The sequence below is a fragment of the Dreissena polymorpha genome, chromosome 3 (genome assembly GCF_020536995.1).
Source record: "Dreissena polymorpha isolate Duluth1 chromosome 3, UMN_Dpol_1.0, whole genome shotgun sequence".
Lineage (NCBI taxonomy): Eukaryota > Metazoa > Mollusca > Bivalvia > Myida > Dreissenidae > Dreissena > Dreissena polymorpha.
This window is the reverse complement of record NC_068357.1, coordinates 26,087,069-26,111,339: the sequence shown is the minus strand read 5'-3', so window position 1 is coordinate 26,111,339 and position 24,271 is coordinate 26,087,069. Positions and strand designations below refer to the sequence as shown.

The 24,271-nt window shown below is 33.5% G+C and overlaps 2 protein-coding genes across 4 annotated transcripts in view; one reads left to right on the top strand and one right to left on the bottom strand.

The window, feature by feature from the left end:
* The window catches only part of LOC127873346 (uncharacterized), a 30,123-nt gene extending 10,312 nt beyond the window's left edge, over positions 1-19,811 (bottom strand). The window contains exons 1-7 of the mRNA XM_052417196.1: positions 19,720-19,811; positions 8,132-8,205; positions 7,658-7,825; positions 7,266-7,471; positions 3,870-3,961; positions 1,037-1,162; positions 587-701 (exon numbers count right to left, since the gene is read on the bottom strand). Coding sequence (XP_052273156.1) covers positions 587-701; positions 1,037-1,162; positions 3,870-3,961; positions 7,266-7,471; positions 7,658-7,825; positions 8,132-8,205; positions 19,720-19,740 — 802 coding nt within the window. The 5' untranslated portion in view covers positions 19,741-19,811. The remainder of the gene's footprint in view (positions 1-586; positions 702-1,036; positions 1,163-3,869; positions 3,962-7,265; positions 7,472-7,657; positions 7,826-8,131; positions 8,206-19,719) is intronic.
* Positions 1-24,271, top strand: part of LOC127873352 (protein phosphatase 1 regulatory subunit 27-like) — a 318,207-nt gene that overhangs the window by 185,737 nt on the left and 108,199 nt on the right. The window lies entirely within an intron of this gene.

The window sequence follows — 24,271 nt, the reverse complement described above, 5'->3', positions numbered from 1 at the left end:
TGCCGTCAGTTGCTAAATGTTTATAGAAAAATATGTGTCACTGGCTTTCACGTACACGAGGACCATGCCAAGTAAGCAGTTACTTTAAAATAAAAAACATAACACAAACAAATGACAACCACAAACACATTTGCTTGAAATGGGAACACGCACTGGAACGGGCAATGCAGAGCATAGCATTGGGTTTTTATAAGCGGTTTTATGGCGCTGAAACATCTAAATTTTCCTAAAAAATAAACACCCATTGCGATTCCTATATCGGTTGTGACAACACATGTCTATATATGGCTTGTGACGCATCATTGGTGTGTTTTTTATAAGTGTGCTTTATGTATAGAGTCAACTTTTTACAACGGGAGAGTTCACATAGCAGAAAAAAATGCATACAAAGACCTCACAAAAAGTATATGGTTGTAATTAACAATAAACTGTTTCATTGATTAAAACAAGGGTCAACACACGATTGAGTTCAAAGTGAGTTTTCGCATAAACGTAACGAGCATAGTGCATAGAAAAAGCCCGCGAACCTTCACGTAACACATCTACATAATTAGATAACATTGAACATCTAACTAATCAAACTTACTTGGCGACACTGCCCGGTTAATTAAACATAGCTGGCATCTATTATTTTCTACATCCTCGTTACATTGTTTTGTCCCTGTTGACCACATAGGAACGGAATGTATTCGTACATAATTCTAAAACATTGAAAAGAGAGAGTAATGACTTTAAAAAAAATATTTCTGAAAACAGAAATGGTGAGATTTTAATTGTTTTTAATTTGGCCATATGGACAACAGAGACCACCAAAAACATAGTTAGAAATCGTTAAAACTTTCAAGGATGAATAAGCTAAAATGTGAAAAAGGACACACACTTTGGCTTTAGTTTGTGGAAACGCCAAAAACCAATTGTAGACGGTGTAAATAGAGCGACTTAACAATAACAGATTGATTCGAATCATAACTCAAATTATATATTGTATTTACTGATATACATATGGACTATTCCTATTAAGGAACTATCAAATTACCTTGATATTGTCCGATAGCTTTTTTCTGATCGGCCGAAAATCTGATGTGTCAGCCAAACAGTTAACACATGTAGTGGATATATCAATTACCTGATTTGCGAGGTTACTGTCTGTCCAGATAAATTTCTGAAATATAGAGCACACTGAATTTGCAGCTGACCAATCATCAATGCACACCATAAAAACATGTCTTCATAATCAATATGCATGAATTGTTGGAAATGTTGTGCCCGCAGTTCTGTTCTTGGTCGAAATGTACTTGTATGAACCCCGGGTTGTATCCTGTTTTCATCTGAGGGTTATGATGTTGACTGTTTTGAGGATCACAATTTTACATACCAAATATAAAAATCTGTGGGTCACGTGGCGTCAGAGAAAAAGTTTATTTTGTAATTATTGTGCTTTATAAGTTTCATCAACATTGTGACCGAAAAAGCTAGGAGTGTCTTAACCCCAGGGGCATAATGTAGCAAAACTGTATAGAGGACTTTTAAACAATTGTTTAAGAAAACTTGTTTTGCTAATTGTTAATATACGAATTGCAAAGTAACTTATTTTTTTTAAATGAAAGAGTGCAATCTATCTTTCATTTTTTACGACAATAAAGTATCGCATCTCCACAACTTCGTGTGATAAGGAACAAAGCCTTCGAGTTTGAATGTTGTAAATAGTCATCTGTAAGAAAACAGACAGACAGACAGACAGACAGACAGACAGACAGACAGACAGACAGACAGACAGACAGACAGACAGACAGACAGACAGACAGACAGACAGACAGACATCATTGAACTTTATTTAACTTACTTAAGAATAGCGTTTTACTTGTGACATTTGTTTTAAAAACATCCATATGTATTACACATACTAGAGGCATTGTTAAAATACAATTTTGAAAAAGTGATGTATTTATTACGATATAAACACAACATATAATTTTAACGAATTCTTTATTATTTATACTAGCATTTTCTAATAATATGAAAATGTGTTTACGTAGATCCTTGCATTCAAACTGAATAAATATTTACTATATAGCGTACGTCTTTAAAATAAAGACAAACATTTGTAAAAGTGATGGATGCTCTTCAAAACATGACATAATTGAAAGCATGTCAACAAGAAACTTGGCAAATATCTCTTGAGAGACCGTAACATCGAAACAGACTTGGAGTGAAATGAGATGATTATATAAGGATGTTCAGCCTATGATACACATGCGGTTTGTTATAGGATAATACGTGTCTCCGAAATCTCACGCAAAAACAAATTTTATTTTAAATGCCTTAACCTCCCTCGAAAATTACTGATACGACATTAACTATTCACCAAATGCTGCCTGTAAAGTGTCATCAAATACGGATTGGTGTGTATGGAGTTTCACCAATTCAAATAATTTCAGTTCTTGTGTGGAAAGATTTTATTATTCAAAGGACAATATTATCCTGAACTTACTGGAGGCACACCGCATATTAATATTCATCAAAATCGGATCATACGCTACTGTAATATGACACAAAGACGTATAATTTATTACAAAATGTCATTTGAAATCAAAGCGCAACAACTCACTGAAAACCTATTTGAGCGAAAAAAAGGATTGTATAAGCATCTCCACCCAAAGGGATGCAGTAAATTATGTTACAGAGACTAAGATTTAACGAGGAGAGGAATTTTTATTCAAAGGGCAATCACTCCTTGACGAATTAACTGAGAGGGTGCAACATGACAATATGCGCATGGCTTTCCTTTCAAAAAGTGCACATCGAAAAAATATACAAATCGAATTATTATTTTCTGAAATCTTGCACGGAAACATATAGAAATTATTTTAAAAAGAATTCTCAAAATCGCAACAAATCATTCACAGTGAAAACAAAAAATTGCAATACACAAATAGATGCGTAGAAGTAAGCCATACACTTACGACGCTTCTTAGCTGTTTGAGTTTAAAGCACAAACTAAATACAACAACAAATTAAAAGCTCTTTTTTTATTTGTGTGATTTAAAGATCGAAGAAATATTCTTTTCTACAATTGGTAAGCCTAAACGTAACCCGATCCTCCAAAAGTTAGTCGTTAATTCTGAACTGGTCAGTATTTCTACCTGCTTCGGGATTCAAAACAAATCACCAACGCGATAATAACGTATTAAATATAACATAATAAGTAAATATGGGTCACGTAATTCGAAGGGATGAAAATGCATACACAAGTCCGATGAAGTGTTCATTTAGATTTTATTTTGCTATTTAACAAATCCTTAAAATATTCCAATAAATAAGATACATTCATTAACTTTCAAGATCTTTAAATATTGAAGTCCAATAATTAAAAATACGGCGAGGCGGCCAGACACTTAAGTTCTGCCTAGCGATTCACAATTAAATGAATCCAACGTATATGCTAGCCGAATCTCTACAGAACAAAATCTTACTCTCTTTTTATACTAAATGGTTGCCTATGGATCTGGTAGCTACAATAAACATGTTAATAATGGAAATGACCTACACTATCTAACATTTTTTTATGAAATGGGTCGACTTTTGTTTGGGTTTTCGCTTTATTTGATTTTCTTTATTAGACCTAGTACTCTGACCGCTGTTATGTATGATCTTTGATACACCTATCGGGTTTAATTTCATTATGCAAAACTGTCCACTTTTGAAGTCCATTATATAACAATGTTTACATTTGAACTATTCGTCGCGGGTGTCGACCCAATTTAATCCATGTATTACGTTACAATTGAGTTACTAGACAGAAGTGAAATAAGTGAAAGAAATAGTTTTTTTCTGGTATAAGTTGGGTCTGTTCAAGCTTTGAAACTTACCTGAATTTTCTTAGCAACTTTTTCTGGTTCCATTTCTTGCAGTTCCCGGCCTTCGTGCAAAGCTTGTAATCCAGTGACCAGTTCACGTAAAACTAGAATAATACATTTATTGTCTTAAGTCGTTTGTTTGTCTCTACATGTGTACATTTTGGGATAATAAATACTAATAGTTGTAAGCGAAGAAAAATATCGAATACTATATTGCATGATTTTTTTTGAAAGCAAACTTCCATAGCTGGAACTCAATATAGTAACAGTACTACTGAAACTCCTGTTGAATAAGCAGAACAGACAGCTTATCATTAAAATGTACCTCATGACCGATGGCCCCTCCTACCCCCCCCCCCCCCCCAAAAAAAAGCTAATAAAACTAAGGCACAGCGACAAAACATACATTACAGTCTTCGATAAATGATAAGCATACTTGAGTTTAACCCCGTTTCATGAGCGCCAAACCTCAGTAATATTCATTCACTTGCATATTGATAAAAGGGCAACTTAACAAATAAATTGCAAGACAAAACGGCTGAAATGAAAATATTAGGAATCTTAGCCTTAAAACAGTCAATGCTGAAGACTTTGTGAGGTTCAACAGGTTTTATGCCGCCTATAAATAACACGTGGTCTGGTTTCAAAGCTTAAGTTGGGGAATCTGCAATTACCTATTTCTTTGTCAGTACTTCTAATGAATCGTCGCTATCAGAGAGTGCAATAATTAAAAGAGAAAGTTTCCAGGACGTTGTTAGTGATCCTGAGACATCCGACCCAGCAACTTAGCGACTCAAGCAGCGAGCCGCTGGGACCGACAGTACTTGGAAGCAAGATTGTCCATTGTTAACAGAAGTTGAAGGAGGTAAGAATATCTTTACTTCACTAAACTTTTTGCATCAAAGATTAGACACTAGAGATAATAAAATTTCACTATTAAATCATATCTTAATGAAACTTTATAAGCATATAATAGACTGTGAAATAAAACAGTTGTTTGAAAAAATATTCCACCCTTTTGTATGTATGATGCGCTCTTTGTGCATTCGTCACAGACCAGTACGTTAAGCAGTCGGTTCTGCTCCGTGGAAACTTGTCTAGACTGTCAAGAATATAATAAGGGAATTTTTTTTTTGCTTACATATATCTTAGAATTTAAATCAAGGCGATTAAAAATTATAATTTTAGAGTAATTTTACCAATTGTGTGTATTTCAGACTGCGAGAGGGATACAGCACAATCAAAAGGGTAAAAACAGAAAATCGTGCTCGCCTGAAGTCTGCTGTCCTCAATGCTCTGCTGATGATCAGCATTAAAGGACCAGATAATAAGGCAGTGGACTTCGGAAGAATGGTGTATACCTGGCACCAGCAGAAGCCCCGGGGAACAGTTGTTTGAAGTTAACTTTGTATATATCTGTACACGTGTGGTCAAATATGTAACTGTATTGTTGTTTTTCAATCATCTTTTTAATTGCAGTTCTAATGCCTACTGTTATTTTTTGTTGTTTCATATTATGAAATATGACTATAATGAAATAACTTGAGGAAAAATAAATAAACTATACAATTAATTAAAGTGCTTAAATAGCTTTAAGGTAAAGTGTATTTTTAATTTTAAAAAGTAGAAAACTGGTTTGATAGCTCCAAAGTAGTGTGTCAAAAAATTGACCCGTTGTCACGTAACGCAAATGAAAGCATGTTGTCACGGAAATAATTGTATATATATATATATATATATATATATATATATATATATATATATATATATATATATATATATATATATATATATATATATTAGAAAATATTTAATAGATCTTTTATCATACGGACATATAATTGAACATCAAGAAGAAAACGCATATAGGTATACATTGGAAAACGTAAACGTAATTAATTGTATATATATATATATATATATATATATATATATATATATATATATATATATATATATATTAGAAAATATTTTATAGATCTTTTATCATACGGACATATAATTGTTCATCAAGAAGAAAACGCATATAGGTATACATTGGAAAACGCAAACGGAATTAATTGTATATATATATATATATATATATATATATATATATATATATATATATATATATATATATATATATATTAGAAAATATTTTATAGATCTTTTATCATACGGACATATAATTGTTCATCAAGAAGAACACGCATAGAGGTATACATTAGAAAACGCAAACATGTTATTAGCATATGTAATTACGTTCAAGACCAACAATGTAACTATGTATACCTTAGCATATGTTATTACGCTCTTGACTAAAGATACGAGTTGTTACAGATGCTAAATGATTAACTACCGGAAAGCAAATATGCATGCCATACATAACAGATACCAAAATAATTAGTATACACATTAGACACCAAAATGATTATTTCTCAGAATGTTATTTTCATACCTCTAGAATTATTCGCTAATAAACCCTAAAACACATTCTAATGTAATCTAGGACAATTCCTTCTACGCGATTTATTCAGCAAAAATAGCGATTCAGCCAACCAACAATGGGCACGTGCGAGGGCGGAGTTAAGTTAACCAACAAAAAATTGAATAAAGCGTTAATTTTGATTGTCAGGTATCGATCAATATGTATGTGCATCCGTTGATAGAAAGGACACACACTCTAAGCATAGATTTGGATGGACAGTTCAGGATAGTTACTTAGGAGAGTGGGACGTGGACGGACAGAGAGGGCGTCCAAGCATGTTGTCATTTAGGGAATACGTCTGTTTTTATCTTACTTAATGACGTATGAGAAATGAACTGTACGTAAGGAAATTTGAGCGGATATTAAATTGGACTTGAATTCATCTATGACATTGTTGTTGTATATTTCATTATACGGATGAATTGACAATTCACTCAGTTAATACAATTCACGTCATTACGGCAAATTGCGCACTGACGTTGTTAATCGAACAACTATGCGACACTGCGAAATGGGCACCCTTCCGGCGATGCCTTGCCGTATACATACATATTAAAATATAAATCAATTTATATATATGTCCGAACAATATTCTGGCAGATAACTATGAATTCTTAAACAAATTGGCAGTAGTGATCAGAATGAAGGCGAGAGTGAGAGTGTAACGCGCATGAACAAGACACAGCGCGGCCATATTTGAAAACTCAGTCCTGATCACTTTGTCCATATATATATATATATATATATTGTTTCCTACATAGATACGTGCCATTTTATGCGCGACATGTAATCGCATCATGCTGCTTACTTTCTGCTCATGTATGTGGCACATGTCATCATTGTATTGTATCTTTGCTCAAGATGTACCTTCCGCAGCAAGAACAGACTCCCGCCCCAAACTCATATTTTCCTTAAGAACTTTTTTATTTATAACTTACCCACGCCAAATCCGTGATAATCATTTTGTCTTGAAAATGTTATTGGTAAAGCGGGATTGTATCCTGGAGTTCCTCTTTGAACTTTTACAGAAACAACGTCCCCCGTTTTCAGTTCTGCTGCAGATCCAAAATCAGTCAATCTTGCATTATGATTTGCATCTAGTACAATGTTCTTCGACTTTATATCCAGATGCAAAAGTGGTGCCCTGTTCAAAGTATGTATGAAGCGTTATTATTATTTGTAAACATGTACTTATTCTGGCGGCAGTCACGGCAAAATTCCTTCATATTTTGAAATAAATACATAAATATTTTATAGATTAATTTCACTAGAACCGCTGAAAAATTATGCATAATAATGTATATTACCCCTTTTAAACTACTCAACATACCGTGTATGTGTTCTTGTGTGCAAAAAATCCATTGCACAAAATATTTGGTAAATAATTTTCGACCTGATAATCATGTTGAGTGTAGCGGACCCTCCCTTTTTTGTGTCGTGTTGAATCGCATCAAACAAGTCGCCATTTTCAAGAAGTGGTGAAATCAAATAGTATTCCCTTTACGATAAAAATCATTTAAGCTGATCATAAAATATGACGTTTATGATGACAATAACATAAATTATTATAAAAATCGGTGTATTACATAATTTAAAACACCTGAGTAAAGTAAGTTTCCATCTTTTTCAAATAATATAAATAAAATTGAAACCCTGTTCAAGCAAATATTTATACAGTTGTGTCACTTACAAGTATTGTTTGTAGGTTTCTTTAACTCGTTAATAACAAATACACGTACATCAGTCTAATCGATGAAAAATTAATTATTTAATAACTACAAAATATTAAATGAGTTGAACCTACTTCTTTTCTATATCTTGGTGGTGAGCAATAAGAGGCACAATTCCAAAATGCAATATCTTTGCCACATATGTTTCCTGAAAAGACATAGTGTCAAAGTCGGTTCACAGAATGTTACCAATTTTATTCTTACGAAACTGTCTGTATGGATAATACTGAAATATTGTCCAGATATTTTCGAATATCTATATAATCGTTTCAAAGTAATTCGTTCGATACATGATCATGCCCTAGAAATTAATTACATTTCATTCGAATTCATCAAAATAAGATATTTGCCAGTATGATAATGAGGTCTTCAATTTTTGCTGAGTAACAAATGTTGAATAGCAAAGTCATGTTCATGTTCGAGATATTAAGTACACCGAGTTAGTGCAAGGTACAGCGGCTCATTATTCAATAAAGGAAAAAAGAACACATATTGTTCAATATCCAGGTCAAGTTCACGGTGCATTCTGGATCATATATGCCACTTGGGGCATATTTTAAGGACGAGCATTATACATATGAAGTGTTCTATACAAAATCGTTGTGAACCAAAATGCATCTCAGTTATGATGAGGACTAAACTTTGTCAAGTATTAAGCTTGGATTCAGATGGATCATCTAATTAGAATAGTGTAACGGACTGTTACTACGATGTTTTCTTGTGTTCAGCTGCTGTATGATTTTAATCCACATTGTGTCTTTATTCAAATGCATTATATGTTTTTCTGGACTAATGAAAACAAAAATAAAGTAATCAGGTTCTAAAAAAACACGGGTAGTACATTTTTTTTAACAGTCATTGGAAGAGAATAGCAAGGCTAAACGACGCTCAAACTGCTACAGTGAGAGTAAATAAACACAACTATATTTTGAGCCATATGAGTACCCTAAAACACAAGATATTTTACTTTTACTGAGGAAACATGTCACATGCCTTTGATTTGCCAATATAGAACTCAACGTGATGCATTTAACATGCCTTTGATTTGCCAATATAGAACTCAACGTGATGCATTTAACAATCTTAATATAGGATCAATAGCGATTGTTGCCTTCAAAATATCTAACCACTATAACCACTTTGTGCTATTAAATGAGACGTTTTTAATATGGCCATTTGTACACCATGGCCTTTATTCTAAACTTCTGAGTAGAATTCAATTTACAATAAAACACGATAAATATATTATTCGAGATTTCAATTCCTAAGACGTTTTTTTCCAATGTATGTAAGTTCATTCACTCGCAACGTTAAAGACAATCCTTGAGACATGTGGAACTGACACAATATGAAAGCTCAAACTTACGATCTTCAATCGCGATTGACCTCTTAAACCATTAATAACTCATGTCTTTTGCACATCGTATTAATTACCTTAGGCTTGAAAAGTTGAGTAAATCTCATACAAATACAAATGAGATATGGAACGCTAATGAAAATAGACGCTCGAACATTTGATCATCAAGTGTGACTTGACATTAAGCCAACGTGACTGACTCACGCCTATTTCATATCGTCTTAATTTCATCAACACCTTGATAGGTTCTTTCAAATTCCTTCCAAGAGTATAAGAGATATAAAGAATATACACAAATGCGAAAATACAGGCACATAAATTAAATCTAAGTATGCTTTTCAAGTTGAGTCGGCATGACTGAATCATGACGTCTGCGCATTGCGTAATAGTCACACTGTCGTTAGCAAGTTACATGCAAATCCGTCAACGGATAAATGAGATCATTATAGAGCAAACAAGTGCTGTAGATAGTTTGACTCACGGACCAATATGCTGGACTTAAAACATTAACATATCCCCTTCCGCTTTGCGGCGGGGGAGCATTGCATTGCACAATAAATTCGTGATCATGAAAAAAGAGTACTTATACGAAGAAGAAGGCTTTTAAGCACACAGATGTTATAAAGTATGCTTCAAACACAAAATTAACGACAGCAAAGGTAATGATACGAACAAAATACTTTATATCGCGGGGGGGGGGGGGTAAAGAAATGATTACGCAAACATCTGTCGTTATAACGCGAAACCTAAGTGTTCATTAATGATTCTAATGAATTGGACCAGACATTAGTGGTCAATACCGGTTTCTAAGTGATTTGTAATACTTCTCATATATAATGCATAGCAGAAATTACATTCTTCACCGTGTTTGTGTTGTCCTTGCTATAAAAAGGATGAACATATACACCAGTAAACATGTTTCTATAGATATAAGAAAACAATTTACTGGTGCAGCAACTTCAGCTTCCACGACGACAGCAGCAACGACATCACCTGCTACTACTATTATCTATTCTACTTACTCTAGACTTACCACAAATTATGCATCTGTTGCTATTACTGTAACAACAAAAAACGTAACAAGACGTGTACCTCCAACAACATGTAATTATAAAAACACACACAAGATTTCAAGTTTGTCTGCGTTTATTCAGCATTATTACACACATGTGAACAGTTTTACGAAACATTTAGCTGTACTGTGCAATATTATGTGTTATAACTTATTTATTTCGCGTTCATACTCGTTTATGAGCGTAAGCAGCATTTCTTTTTCCTTCGTACACATTTATTGACGAAGAAACGTTTTTTCGCGTAAATACTTCTTTAGACATTTTATCTACATACTTATTTGTTATTTTCAAAACATGTTCATGTGGTGTACAAGGTTTTCAACTGACCTAGTGATATGTAAGTTAATGTGTTTTTTTTTTGTCATTGAGATGCAAGTAATTGGAAACTGTGCGTACGTCAAGTTTAAATCAGGTTGTAAAATCAGTGTAAATTGTTACAAAATGTAGAAAATATGTAAATATCTGGTATAATCAATTTTTTAGTCCAGGTTGTAAAAAGCTACTACATTCCTGCCATATCAGACAACATAATTTATTATTTGTACCCGAATACGACCTTTGCCCAGATATTACGAAGATAATTATTCTAAACACCTTTTTTATCAACATTTCTTTATAAACATGTCTTCTAAAGTGGTAACGATTTTTTTTATTTTACCATAATTATTTTCTTTTTAATTAAAAAAAAGTTGACTAAAATTTAAACGTGAACTATCTATTTTAAAGATTAACTTTCCGTCAAAGATTTACCAACATCGAACTCAAAATAAGGCTTCTAGAGGTTTATCCGTAGTTATATGTTGACATTTCATCAAAACTTCTAGTGTTAGGAAGATTTTGCTAAAGTCATATAATGCAAAGTGCCTACGTCATTCTTTTAATGGACCGGAACCAGTTGCGAAATCGTCCAGGATATCGATATAACAAAGACATTGAACAAACATGTGAATGCCAGAATAGGGGTTCAGGCTTTCTGTATATGGCTAAAGTGAAACCTTTACCATTTGTTTCAACAGACAGAACATATTTTCGAATCCGGCCGAGATATCACAATGAAACATGTTCCGAGCAACCTCTATGATGATTTGGTAGAATATTTCACTTCTAGAGCGTTCGCAAGGTTTTACTTCCGCTATATATCTGAAAACTGCCCTGCTTCATGGCGGTCACGTCCAAAGGCATGTTTGTCAATACCGGAACCTTTTTCAAACTCGACCGAGATATTGTGAGAACAATTGCTCTGTGTAAACATGACATTTTGAAATAGAATTTGACCATACATGACCCGAATTTGATCTTAATATATTAGTGGAAAATGTTCTGACCATGTTTTATAAATATTTGGCAACGAATGTGACCTTTAGAGTGTTCAGACGGTAAATGTTGGCGGTACATGACAAAGGACGGACGACGGATGACAAACGATGGCAAAAAGCGATCACCACAAAAAAAGGCGCTTTGAGCGTATGTAAGTAAGATATGTGGTTATTAATTATGACATGAGAGAAATAATAGACTTGTTTATTAAAATGCATACGACGTCCAAATAGGGTCTTTCACTGATGTTCTGCATAATAGGGGCGTGACATCGATCAATGAAGCATTTTTATGTGCATATTTCTTTATAGACTTTGCACGAACTTAAGACGTGCGAAAGTATCCGTTATTCAAATTGCGCAAAGTTAAACACGTTAATGTATGTGATTTCACAGTAATAATCTTAGGACACATTTTAATAAGTCCAGGCATTAAACAGTAAACACGCATTATTAAGACCTAAAGTATTGATATTGACAGAGTTATGCATGAGACACATTGTATTGAAATAGGGAATAATGATCGAAACTGAAATCCATGAAATTGTGTTTTTAGGACGATATATCAAGCCAAATCGACTATTAGATTTTATCATTGTTTTATTAAAGCCATAATTCTGACAAACAACAGACCTTGCACTTTGAAACCATATTTTTCAAATGATCGGGACCATTTTCGACGGGAGTACCTCACTAAAAATGTTTTTCATGAGGTCTAGGAAAAATTGGGACTTAGCTAGAATTTTAAAAATATTTCCCTTCAATCCGAAACAGTTAACTACGATTTATAGTTAATAGGTCATAGCAAAAAGATGTTCAACTTTGTGAAGAAAGCACGAAACTTTGTATATAACCATTTTAAGGTATGCCGAATTCAATAAGATGTGAGGACACGCGATTGGATAACTCTATATGCCATAAAATGAGGCTCCAAAAGGAGGCCCATTTTTCATTTTTGAGTAACAGGATAGAAAACAAAAACAAAACATATTTTTTCATTTACTATTGTTTCTTTATCTAAAATGTATCAATATTTAATATATCAAACATTTGTATACTAAGAACACAGTAAAATTACAAAAATGAGGTCCCAAAAGGGGAAAAATTCTAAAATAATGGTTTACATAGACTTTTAATGCTTTAAAATGTCCACTTATTGATCTTGAATATAATATTTCACTAAATTGATCTTAATAAATGTCCTACAACTTTTTCGATCCAAAACTAAACAATTCCTGCCCTAAAATTAATGAGGCTCCTAATGGGGATCACTAAAGTAATAACTCTCTGGTAATGCAAATAATACAAATAATGTTGAATAACTGAGCCAATAAAAATCCTAAAAATCCTAAAATAACTAATCATTTTTGCATTATTAATATCTCATAAAAAGTATTACATATTTAATTATTAAGGTTAAAGCCATATATGGGAGCATACAAATAATTGTTTAGTGTATATCAGCTTCAATACTGAGTATGAGTTAAATGAGAACATGATTAAGCCAAACAATACCTAATATTTTTTTTCATAACTATTCATAAACTTCAGTTCATATCAAATGCATGATATAACATATAATAATTATATTTCAATTACAAGCAAACTAACTAACAAATGAACTTGATCAAGATCTTAATTCTGTTAGGTTATGGTCAGATTTGATAGTAGTAATTGTCTCCTTAACAATGATAATTCAATAGTCACAACTAAAATGATCAGTAGTTTAAAACTCGGAATGAGGCCCTATTCTTGGTTGTTCATGTAAACCGGTATTATCTAAACATATCATGAAATGTATTATAGATTATTCCATTAGTTCTATACAGCAGTAATTCGTACGGATGTTATGTATTCAAATCATATAAACCTATTTATAATAGAGTGTATACTTAAATGTATCTAATACTTTTGGTATATACTCGTATTATGCAAGTAACTTATTCTCTTACACAAAGAACTTGGCAGCACCATCTATTATGCTAACCTCTACAGAAGGACTCATCTCTGACGATTCCTCTATTCTTTCTAGACACTTCAGTATGTCTGCTTTACTACCTAGTCTCATCTTGTTATTTCTGCTTTACCATGCATGGTTTTCGTGTTAAAAAAGGTGCCTAAATCACCGTCTCTCACCTGACATAAAATATACATTCTAAAAAATAATTGAATGTCATTTTTCATGCTCTTAACTTTTGATGCCTTTGCCTCTTTCTTTCTGGACCCAGTTTGAAAAAGACGAAGCGAATTTTTTTTATTACCTCGTAAAAACCTTCATATTTTCTTAGACGTTCAACAATCATAGATTCGTACTGAGCTTTTCCAATTGATTCTGCTGTCTTGACTGACATGATTACCTCAGGAGACATAACAACTTTTGTGTCAAGTGTATAAAGATCTGATGTGTCTTCTTCAAAGGGATTTCCCATATCATTCTATTGCTTCGACAAGCTGGCGTACCCGAGTCTGAAACTGTTTTTGTTTAGTTTGCTTCTCCTCATGGTGTTTCGTTTCATCTGAATTGTCTGTATTATCACAAGCTTCCATAATAATGCGTGATGTTTCTGGTGCAGACACCATCCATCTTCAAAGTGCATCTGGTTTTTCGGTTAGATCAACGAATCCACAGTCACCCTTTACTATAGCATTCTGCTGCTCATATATTTGGTCGTGAGCAAGTGCTGAAAATCTGTGTTTAGTTTTATTTGTTTCAAAGTGTCCTCTTGTGAACTATTCGTTGACATCGATACTTCTTTCTTGAAGTAAAATTAAATCTTGGACAGTCAGCCAACGAGCATAATGAACATGATCCATTGCAAACATCCATGGCACCATATTACGCAGGCATTCTACATACATCTCGTAATTAGCCTCCCTTTGAGATTTCATAAACTGTAAAAACAGTATTGCAAGCTCCATTGTTTCAGTCCAATACGCAAATTGAGGATGGATATTATCCATCATATCTGACCACTGCTGATAATCTTAGTGTTCAGCACTATCTGTGACTATTTCGGTATACTCTTTATAAGATTTACACTGCAATATATAAAGAGCAGCTACCATCACTTGGTGGGCCCACTGACCACGTGACCCCTTTCTGTATGCCGTCAGCTCCACCAGCCGTGGCTACTCCAGCTGTGGTAATTGCTGTAATCCAACCACTATCATATAACCATTCACCAAGGACTTTCAAAAAAGTCATCTCGATGTGAAGTCCACCCATTATATAACATACTTTCTCTCACCGTATTCCTCTGGCAATAACCACTGGGTCTGTTTTGCAATAGCTTACAGTGGCTCATCTACAGTTAAGACAGGGGTCTGAAGAGGATTATTGTACTGCGTCGCCTGTTTGATAACATCCATGCCATGCTTAATCATAGCAAATGAGTGAGCATTGTCACAAAATAAAGGTAACAAATCTGTTATTGCCGGGACTGGTGGTGCTTCTAAACATTTAGTTGCAAAATAAGCCGACCACGACATAACTGGAGTTTTGTCATTACTGTTCATGCTGTACAACTCATTGACATGGTTCAACCACTCATACTGTGATTGATCAGACTCAATTTGTAAGGTCGGTGGAAGTGAACAGCCTTAGATAACTGGTGGATTTATATGGCTTTGACTCACTGCAACAGGTGGTACTTCTGTATAATGTTCCGGCAATTATTTGATTACCTTTGATTTCACAAAACTTTCATTTAAAAAATTAATATGTAAAATCTGATTTTCACTCTGCTCTTGTGAATGGTGTTGTGTTAGGGATATTGCAGTTCCGTGGAAACAATAATTTTCATTGCCGATGTCGGATTGTGGTCGATATTATTCCAAATTACCTGTTATAAAAGCCATTCTATTGAATGACATGGGGACACACCACTCCGCTATCTTCGTACATGGATATAACTGCATTGGCTACAGACGAAGATACATTTAACCCACGGTCATAGGATACGGAAAGTGTTATTTCGCACAATACGTCTAGAAGATCTTTACGTCCGGTTTTATTGTGTACTGTAAGGCCCATATATAAGGGCAATATTGTCTCTCTATCTTAAGGATGCCGCGTACGAACATGTTTTGAATCTTTCTTCACACGTTTTACAGCATTAAAAACCAGGAGCTAGGTCATTGAAGAAGCAATATCTTTAATGTTATATTCTGGTCCAGTCTCATGACAAATATCTGCCCCAGAGAGTATCATTTCAACTAGCATATTTAAAGATTTGGGCAGATCTTGATACTTGGCATCAATCAAAGAGCCTTTGAATTCATACTTTTTGCTAAACAGGTCTTTTCGTACAATACTTGCAGCTCGTAATAAGGTGACAGCTTCATTGTCGTGATTTATACTACTTGAACAAAGTAAGGCATCACCAATGTCTTTCTTAAATGACAATACAACCTCATAGTTACTCTTGTTGGCTTCTAATGATGGACTCGTTCTCAATATTTTCTCTTTCAAGTAAGTGTTATTAATTTGTTTTGGTGCAGTACCACCCAGACTTAAAATGTGGTCATGGTATAATTTCAGTAGATTTGAATTTTTTATTAAAGCGGGTATATACGATTTTGTCAAATATTTATGAATTTATATAAACTGTGTAAAAAACTTATTATATATACATTTCAATATAAATTAAAATAAAAGTTAAGAAGAACATGTTTGAAACTGTTCAATATAATCTATAAGTTCCGCAAAAGCAATGTACTCAGGGGCAATGTTCGTATGCGAGGTTCCAAGCAGATTTTGCGCAGATTCAAACAGTTATTGTGATAATCTGCGTACTAGGCTGCCATATCACCACATCATAACTTCATAAGTAGCTTCGAATCTGTAAGGTCATGGTCAATTTTACGAATTTTTGCATCTAATGATAATGTTTCGACCCTGTGTAAATCTCCAAATATAACACTATCATAGAAGAAGCATGTCAATACAGGAGCTGTGTTTGATTCTGAACTACAACTAGCTGTAACCGATTTGCTATATCTTAACTTTTTCTTAACTGGACTCATATTTGACAACTGATCACAAGTTTGAAGCTTTCTTTTCTTCACAGCCCTTTCAACCTTCTGGCTGTTGCATCACAATTTTATGCCACTTTGCTTGATTTATCACTAAAGTTGTCTCAATGCCTTCACCGTTATCCATTCTGTTTACATCTACATAAGACGGAATAACATTAAGATCAGATAATGTCTGGATTCTTCTTGCTAACTCTTGATTAGTCCTATTAGTATCATATGATATCTTATAATTATTTGTTGGGTTGGTGAGAGGTTCGTTTGTGTTTTACTGGCAAAAATAAACACAACTTCCAGTCAGTAGGCAGGGCCAAAAACCCTTCTTTGAAAAAGCCGAATATCGGCCGCTTCCCCAACCAAAGTAACCACTTTTTTTCCCCCTAATTTGACCAAATTTTTCGCCAATACTGGAAAAATTCCCCACCAAAAATAATATCTAAACTTCGTAAAAAAATGAGCATTGTTTACTTGTCGAGCCTTCAATTAGGCTGGAAAAACCCAGAGCCGTAAAAAGTCTTTTTTAGAGGGGTATTCGTATTGGTTGAAAATGCCTTTCATGACCTCACGTATTATTCTCTTAAAGGGGTATGCGTATTGATCTATTTAGTTGTGCTTACCTCGCAAAGCATGGCGTAATATTGTCATTCGTGACCAATCGGCGAATGACGAAACGAGCCGAATTCAAAAGCTATAAATATATATAATTAAAACGCTATTGCAACTTAAAATATTTTCAGTCATGTGGATATTTTTGGAATATTATTGTATCAACTAAGAAATACCAGGTAAGTTATTCCTTTTAGTGCGTTTACGGCGTCTATTTTCACGCGTTTGATTTGCTCTTATTTTTACAGATTGCTTTAATTTTGCGACATACATGTTTCATACAGACGCTTTAAAACCAAGTTCACGGAAGTAAACAAAAATGTCCCATAACTGGACTAATCACACCAATAAACTTAAAGTTTCCGACGCTCGGAATACTCAAAGTATCACAGGATTTTTCAAGACAGTCACAGTCACGAGTGTAAGTAGCCCCAATCTTACTAGTACTTATACATGCATAGTAGTACGTCGGATCATGCCAAGGTTTGCACAGAGACAGACTACGTTGTCACTTCCCCAACCCCAGTTCAAACTATTGATGCCACTCAGACATGTCAGACTGACAATGGTACTGTAACCATGCAATCTAAATCCATAGTCGGTATTGTTTCTTTTCCCCTATTATTTAACGTTCTTTTCCCCTATTATTTACCCTTCCTAACTTTGTGGCTTACCAAATATAATTTATTTCATGTATCGACTCCAAATGAAATTCAAATTTCTTATTTTCCCCAAAAAAGAAAAAATCGTGCTATTTTTCCCCTAAAAAAACGCTGAGGCCCCTTCCCCAAAAGGGGTGTTTTGGCCCTGGTAGGTACCTTTTCTTCTGGTACCTCTGAAGGTCCAGACAAACTTGCAATTGTGACCGTTTTAGCCATGAATATTATAATTGTTAGTTATATCAGATGGACTACATCCATATTGTTAGTAAGCCCCACAGCCAACAGGCAAGGTTAGATATTCTGTAAGCAAAACAAAAATTTGTTAACTTATGGAGATATGTCATTACTTTAGATTTATACCTAGACTTACATTATTTCTAGAACCCAATGATAAAGCTAAGCCTTCGTTTTAAACTATTTTTAAATTTGCATATAGGTACCAAAATAACAAATAGAAATGCTATACATTTAAAATAATGTTATTTATTACATGGCCAATACTTGCATCAAATTTACTTAATCATCAAAACCCTAGCTTTTGTCACTTAGATCGTTGTAAATACTATTTTTCTATCAATGTCGTTAATTATTTAAGTGTTAGAATTAAACAATATTCTAATCCTTCACTAAACAAAACAATAGAAAGAAATAGTATTACCTGATCATCTTTTAATCAATGGAAAACAGTCAGTGAAGTTTGCAATGACACATGTTTACAAATGAGGTTTTGGATACTAAGGGAAGTAAACAATGTAAGTCTTGTAAAAGGTGAAGTAACAAGTGCAATATTAAATATTGACAAAATAAGGTTTAATATAATGATTTACCTATAGATATGACTATATGATACGGGTATGAAATATATTTACTTCTAATGTTATACAAGTTTGTATATGTACTAAAGGTAATGCACTTATAATCTCCCCTTTCAAGTACGAATTTGGAGGATTATCATGTAATGCATCAATGAATATCCATTCAATTTCAACAGTTCACGCACCTCTCATTCATAATATTACATTATTTTAACATTTTAATCATAATTGTGACATACAGCAATTTCAGGAAAATCTCTATCTCAGAAAAGCCGTACCTCCCTTTTTGAAATTGGTTTAAAAGTAGGTTCCGGGACAGATAGAGCGTGTCCTCACGTCTTATTTTATTAAGGGTATATTAAATAAGCTTTATACAATTTTTAGTGCTTTCTTTAGAAAGTTGAACATCTTTGGTATTTTATGTGCCATAACCTATTCACTATTAGCATAAAGTATACATTTTATCATGGCCATTGGATAATACATGTTGAAGAGTTACAATTTAGAAGAAGACGACGAAGAAGAAGGACGAATGGCGACAAACGACAGACAAAAGGAAATCACATAATTAAAGAAGGAAAAAAATGTTGACACATTATACATAACTAAAGAGACAAACCTTAAACATTGTTATAAAAGAAGGCTGAGGCTGGGTTTAAGTGATTATGTTAGATGGAAAATATAGTTTAAATTGTCAAAGTTAATCTTAACGATTAAGGGGTGCTTGGTTGGATAATAGAACGCTCCTTTTTTATAAATATTTACACACAATAATAAGTATACCTGCACGGAAACTTACTTTGATAATCAATGCATCCATATATGTTCGATAGGTAGAATCTTTCTGTATTCGTTTGATGGCTAGCTTTATTTCAAAGACATCGACTTTCTCTTTCGCTGTAAAATAAAGATGATACAGAAAACAGTGTTGTCGTTCTATTCCGTTGTAAATGCTGTTTTATAATAACTATATATGACAATATTTATCATCTGCATAATAGTCAACTGCATGGGATGTACTTTTCATTATTTGATTTTAATTGGAATATGAAATAAATGTGTTAAAAGAAAAATGTAATGTGAAAATATAATGATGTATTTTTCACTTCCTTAAAACTATCAGAAAATATCGCATTGTTTTTACATCAACAGCATAGGTCTGTCTACCAGTAGCAGTTACCTTTAGTGACACATATCAATGCGTGTAGAATATAAGCAAACATATGTTTTCCTAAAATATCTAAGAACATTTCAATACAATTATCATTTACCTAAAACGACGCGAACAATATTGATATTTGTTTTCGAACTTTGCTTTTACAAAACAATGCTTGATTCATTTATTCCGTGTTGCATTAAAGCTACTGTCGGTTTATTGTTTTAGTATTATCACCAAAGCACACACTTAAACGAAAATCAATTGTGTTTAGCGAACGATCGAGTATTTGTTTTACTCGTGGCCATAAAAAGCGCATCTGTTCACTTATATCAATTGGTGATTTTTTTCTAGAACAACTGGAAAATAAATATCGATATAAGACCGAAAACAACGAATTTTTTTTATTATTTAGACGCCAAACTTACAAAACACATAGTTTTATGTTCCTTCCCCTAAGTTTACAACTACTTCAGTGTGCAGTCGTTTGCAAAGAAATATTTACATACATTCTATCAATATGTAGTTTTATAATACACAAAGGGTTGCAGGTCAATAGCTCTATAAAACATTGAGTTTTTGCAATACAACTTCATAGAAATTTAGTTATATCCAGACTGGGGTTGCACGTTGGGCAAATAAGGTTCAGGTTAATGCTACTTAATATAGTCATATACTTTCGCCTTAATATGCATTCAGTCATTTTCATACAATTGATATAAAACTACATCTAAAAAGTCGCTTTTAATAAAAAAGAAGATTGAGACTTTAGCTATTGAAATGAACATTCATGCATATATAGCTCGTATGAAGAATTCTCTTGCGATTACACCTCATTTATGATTTCGTATACAGAGGGTGGAGACTATATAACTTTAAAAAAGTTATGTTCAATCCCTTCAAACGAATGGAATCAATGTAATGCAATATTATATTAAGGTACCTTATATCAAGATTGCATGAAGCGCTGGCGAGATCAATCTCAATGTAGATCGAATGATTCATTTATCAAATAAGACAAAATACTTAATTTACAACTGATACCTCTTGTACAATTGGGCACAACTTAAACAAGTTGTTTTTGGATAAAAAAAATCGAAGCACTGAAGGTACTAGATTTGTTCGATTTTTTAATGTATTTAATTTTACAGTCACAGGACATGAAGCTCAACTTTTTACCTTAGGCTAATCGAATGGCCACGAAAAATACAAACACCAACGTAATTCACTTTTTAATAGTCTACAGTTGTGAGATTTTGCAAAAACGTCAGGGAGGAAAATGATATTGATATACAATCTCTCATAATTGTATACATGATTCTCACAAATTCCACTTATGATTACAAAGATGAATCTTAGTTAAAACAAGAAAATTATATATTAAAAACAACAACAACAACAACAGATTTTCGACGTATGTTGGCGCCAAGGAAAAAGCAGAAGACAAGTTTCAGCGTTACGATGACGACCCACATCATATGATAATTTGCTCTATACATCAGTGTACCTGTCGCTTTGTGTGAGTCTAACATAGAATGAACCACAACATAATTATAATCATAATATATTGGTATCAACGAGCATTGAATTTAATTATCAAGCAAACCTCATTACAGTCAAAGGTTATATTTTTGCCTGAATGTTAATGCTAAACGTTATTTATTTACATTTCATTTGTATTCATGTTCATGTTTTGACAGTAATATGTAACTTCTCTACTCTATCCCCATTCCCTTGTCACCAATATATTTGTTTCGAAAGTACCATCTTTTGAAATGTATAAGTCTTAAATTAACAGATTCAAAATGGATCAAAACTTTGTGATCATGTTAATGCATTGAATGTTGTCATCATAAAATATTACATGTATTGAGTTGCACATCTATATTTAGTTTCAGCACCTAGACCAGGATGCAGAACGCACGCTTTTCATGCATGGAACTTGACAGACGACAGCAGCAATTTCGAGCTCTTATTAAAACACGGGTTTTTCATGGCTTAAATGTTGAGTGAATGGTGTGCTCTGCAGATGCATACGAAGGGTCTTGAAGCAGCTTATATAATCATGTGGCTATAAAAAAACGATGTTAATCAGTTTTATAAATAGGAATGATGAAATATACATGTACTGGAATTAAATTGCTATCGCTTCATTTTTTAAGGCTATTTTTTCACAACTTACTCGCCAGACAAATTCAATTGCTCAACATTTGCTTTTAACTTTTCATTATCCCCCGGCCAAAGGCGGAGGGATATAGAGCTGGCATTTTCCGTCCGTCCGTCTGTCCGTCTGTCACAACACGTTTTAGGGCTATGTCTCAGAAACTATATATGATATCAACATGAAACTTCAACTAATTTGATTTATTACAGTTAAAAGGTGTGATGATGATGCCCGACATTGTCTTTCATGTACTGTATTAATTACCGTTTTATATCACCTAAATGTTTAAACTGTTATATTTGTTAATCTAACTGCGGTCAATGTTTACTTCATTGACCGAAGTCAATCAAAAATATTAGTTGTCATTTTACCACGCCCACATAAGCTCTCTCGTAACCGATTGGACGGGGAACATCACAGTTTCGCGACTAAAAAGAAACCTGAGAATTTCTCGTGACGCATCTGTGTCAGCAAACATGACTGTGTACTGTGGCTTGAATATTCTAAAGAGATTCGATCTCTTATCATTGGATTATCTATAACCGCATGGGACGTTCATGGCGATTACGCGTAGAAGTGTACCGAGTGCTCTTTTTAAGTAGGGAATGCTGATACATGAATAGAGAAACAATCGCCCTTTTCTTTTACATTTTAAATTTCCATAGCAGGTTGAAAGATTCAATGGCAATCGGCAATTTTGGCGATCGGAGACGCTACACTGTATAAGTCCTATAAATATGAGGTCGATACAATTGGTAGATTACGTCTTATAAATTTGACTACGCTAACATATAATATCCTGGCTTTGAAATACAGTTAGAAAAAATACTTTTTTAAATAATTCAATAAAAAATGGTTAAAAGTTTTCTTTTAATCACTTGTTTGTCGCATATTCCCCGCATGTGATGTGTATTATTAGGTGCAAATCACATGCAAATGTTCGTAAATAAAAAAATACTACGGGAGATCCCTTCATATGTATCCTCAAGTGGATAATTATGAGTATACTTTAATCACCATTCAAATATATGGTATTTTAATATTTGATAAACACTTTTCTTTCATTCACAAATTCAAATCACTCTTTCACAATCGTGTCTTGCGCAAATGGTTTTTATGACTCTTCGGTTTTACTAGGTTAAGCACATTCTGCGCAATTGCGCAGTCTGGTTAGGAGCTGTGCTGTCCGCTATATATCACGCAAGGTTTCGTGGTCTCATTAGGTATCTCCTGACTAGACTGCGAGATGCGCAGGCTGGCCTATAGCTTCACTGGCCGCATATGGCATAAGACCCATTTTGGAACGACGCGGGTCTTAAAAAATATATTTATTATTTATAAATGGAAAATGTTATCATAATACTTTTCGTTATAATTTTTAAGTCAAACTGGTATTTATAGCAAACTTGCAAATTGCGGTAACATATTCAGTCTTTCAAGAACGATATCCATACCAATTGAGCCTAAACATCTATGGTTAGATAATGAAACGATATCCGTTTTATCATGACACTATACAAGTTCGATATTTTTGCTTCTTCATCTTGAAAGCAATACTTTGTTAACAACAGTTCCGAGAAAAAATGCGAAGATTGCCATACATGCGAAAATCTGGGTTTAACAGTAATATAATTATTATTTAAGTATAATTGAAACACAATTTTATTGAAAATGATCAAAACGAATCTGTTCGTTGTTTTCTGTTGAGTTTAAGCGAATACGGATACATTTATATCCGATGGTCACGATTTTTCTCAATTAACAGCGTTTTACATATCACTTTGAACCAATGACGAAATGGAATTTATATGCATATTAAAATAAAAGATTTTTCTTTAATATTTTGTTTGCTCTTAATAATAAAGTAATACGTCTATTGCTAACTTAGTATAATGATTTTTTTTTCGTTTTTCTTCCGTTGATCTGATAAGGAATCGGCTGTTTTTAAGGTTGCTTATTAATAGTCTCAGCCCCTGTGCATGTGTGTATTTCAGAGTTCACTCGCAAGTCCCTCTGCGTTATCACGAATGC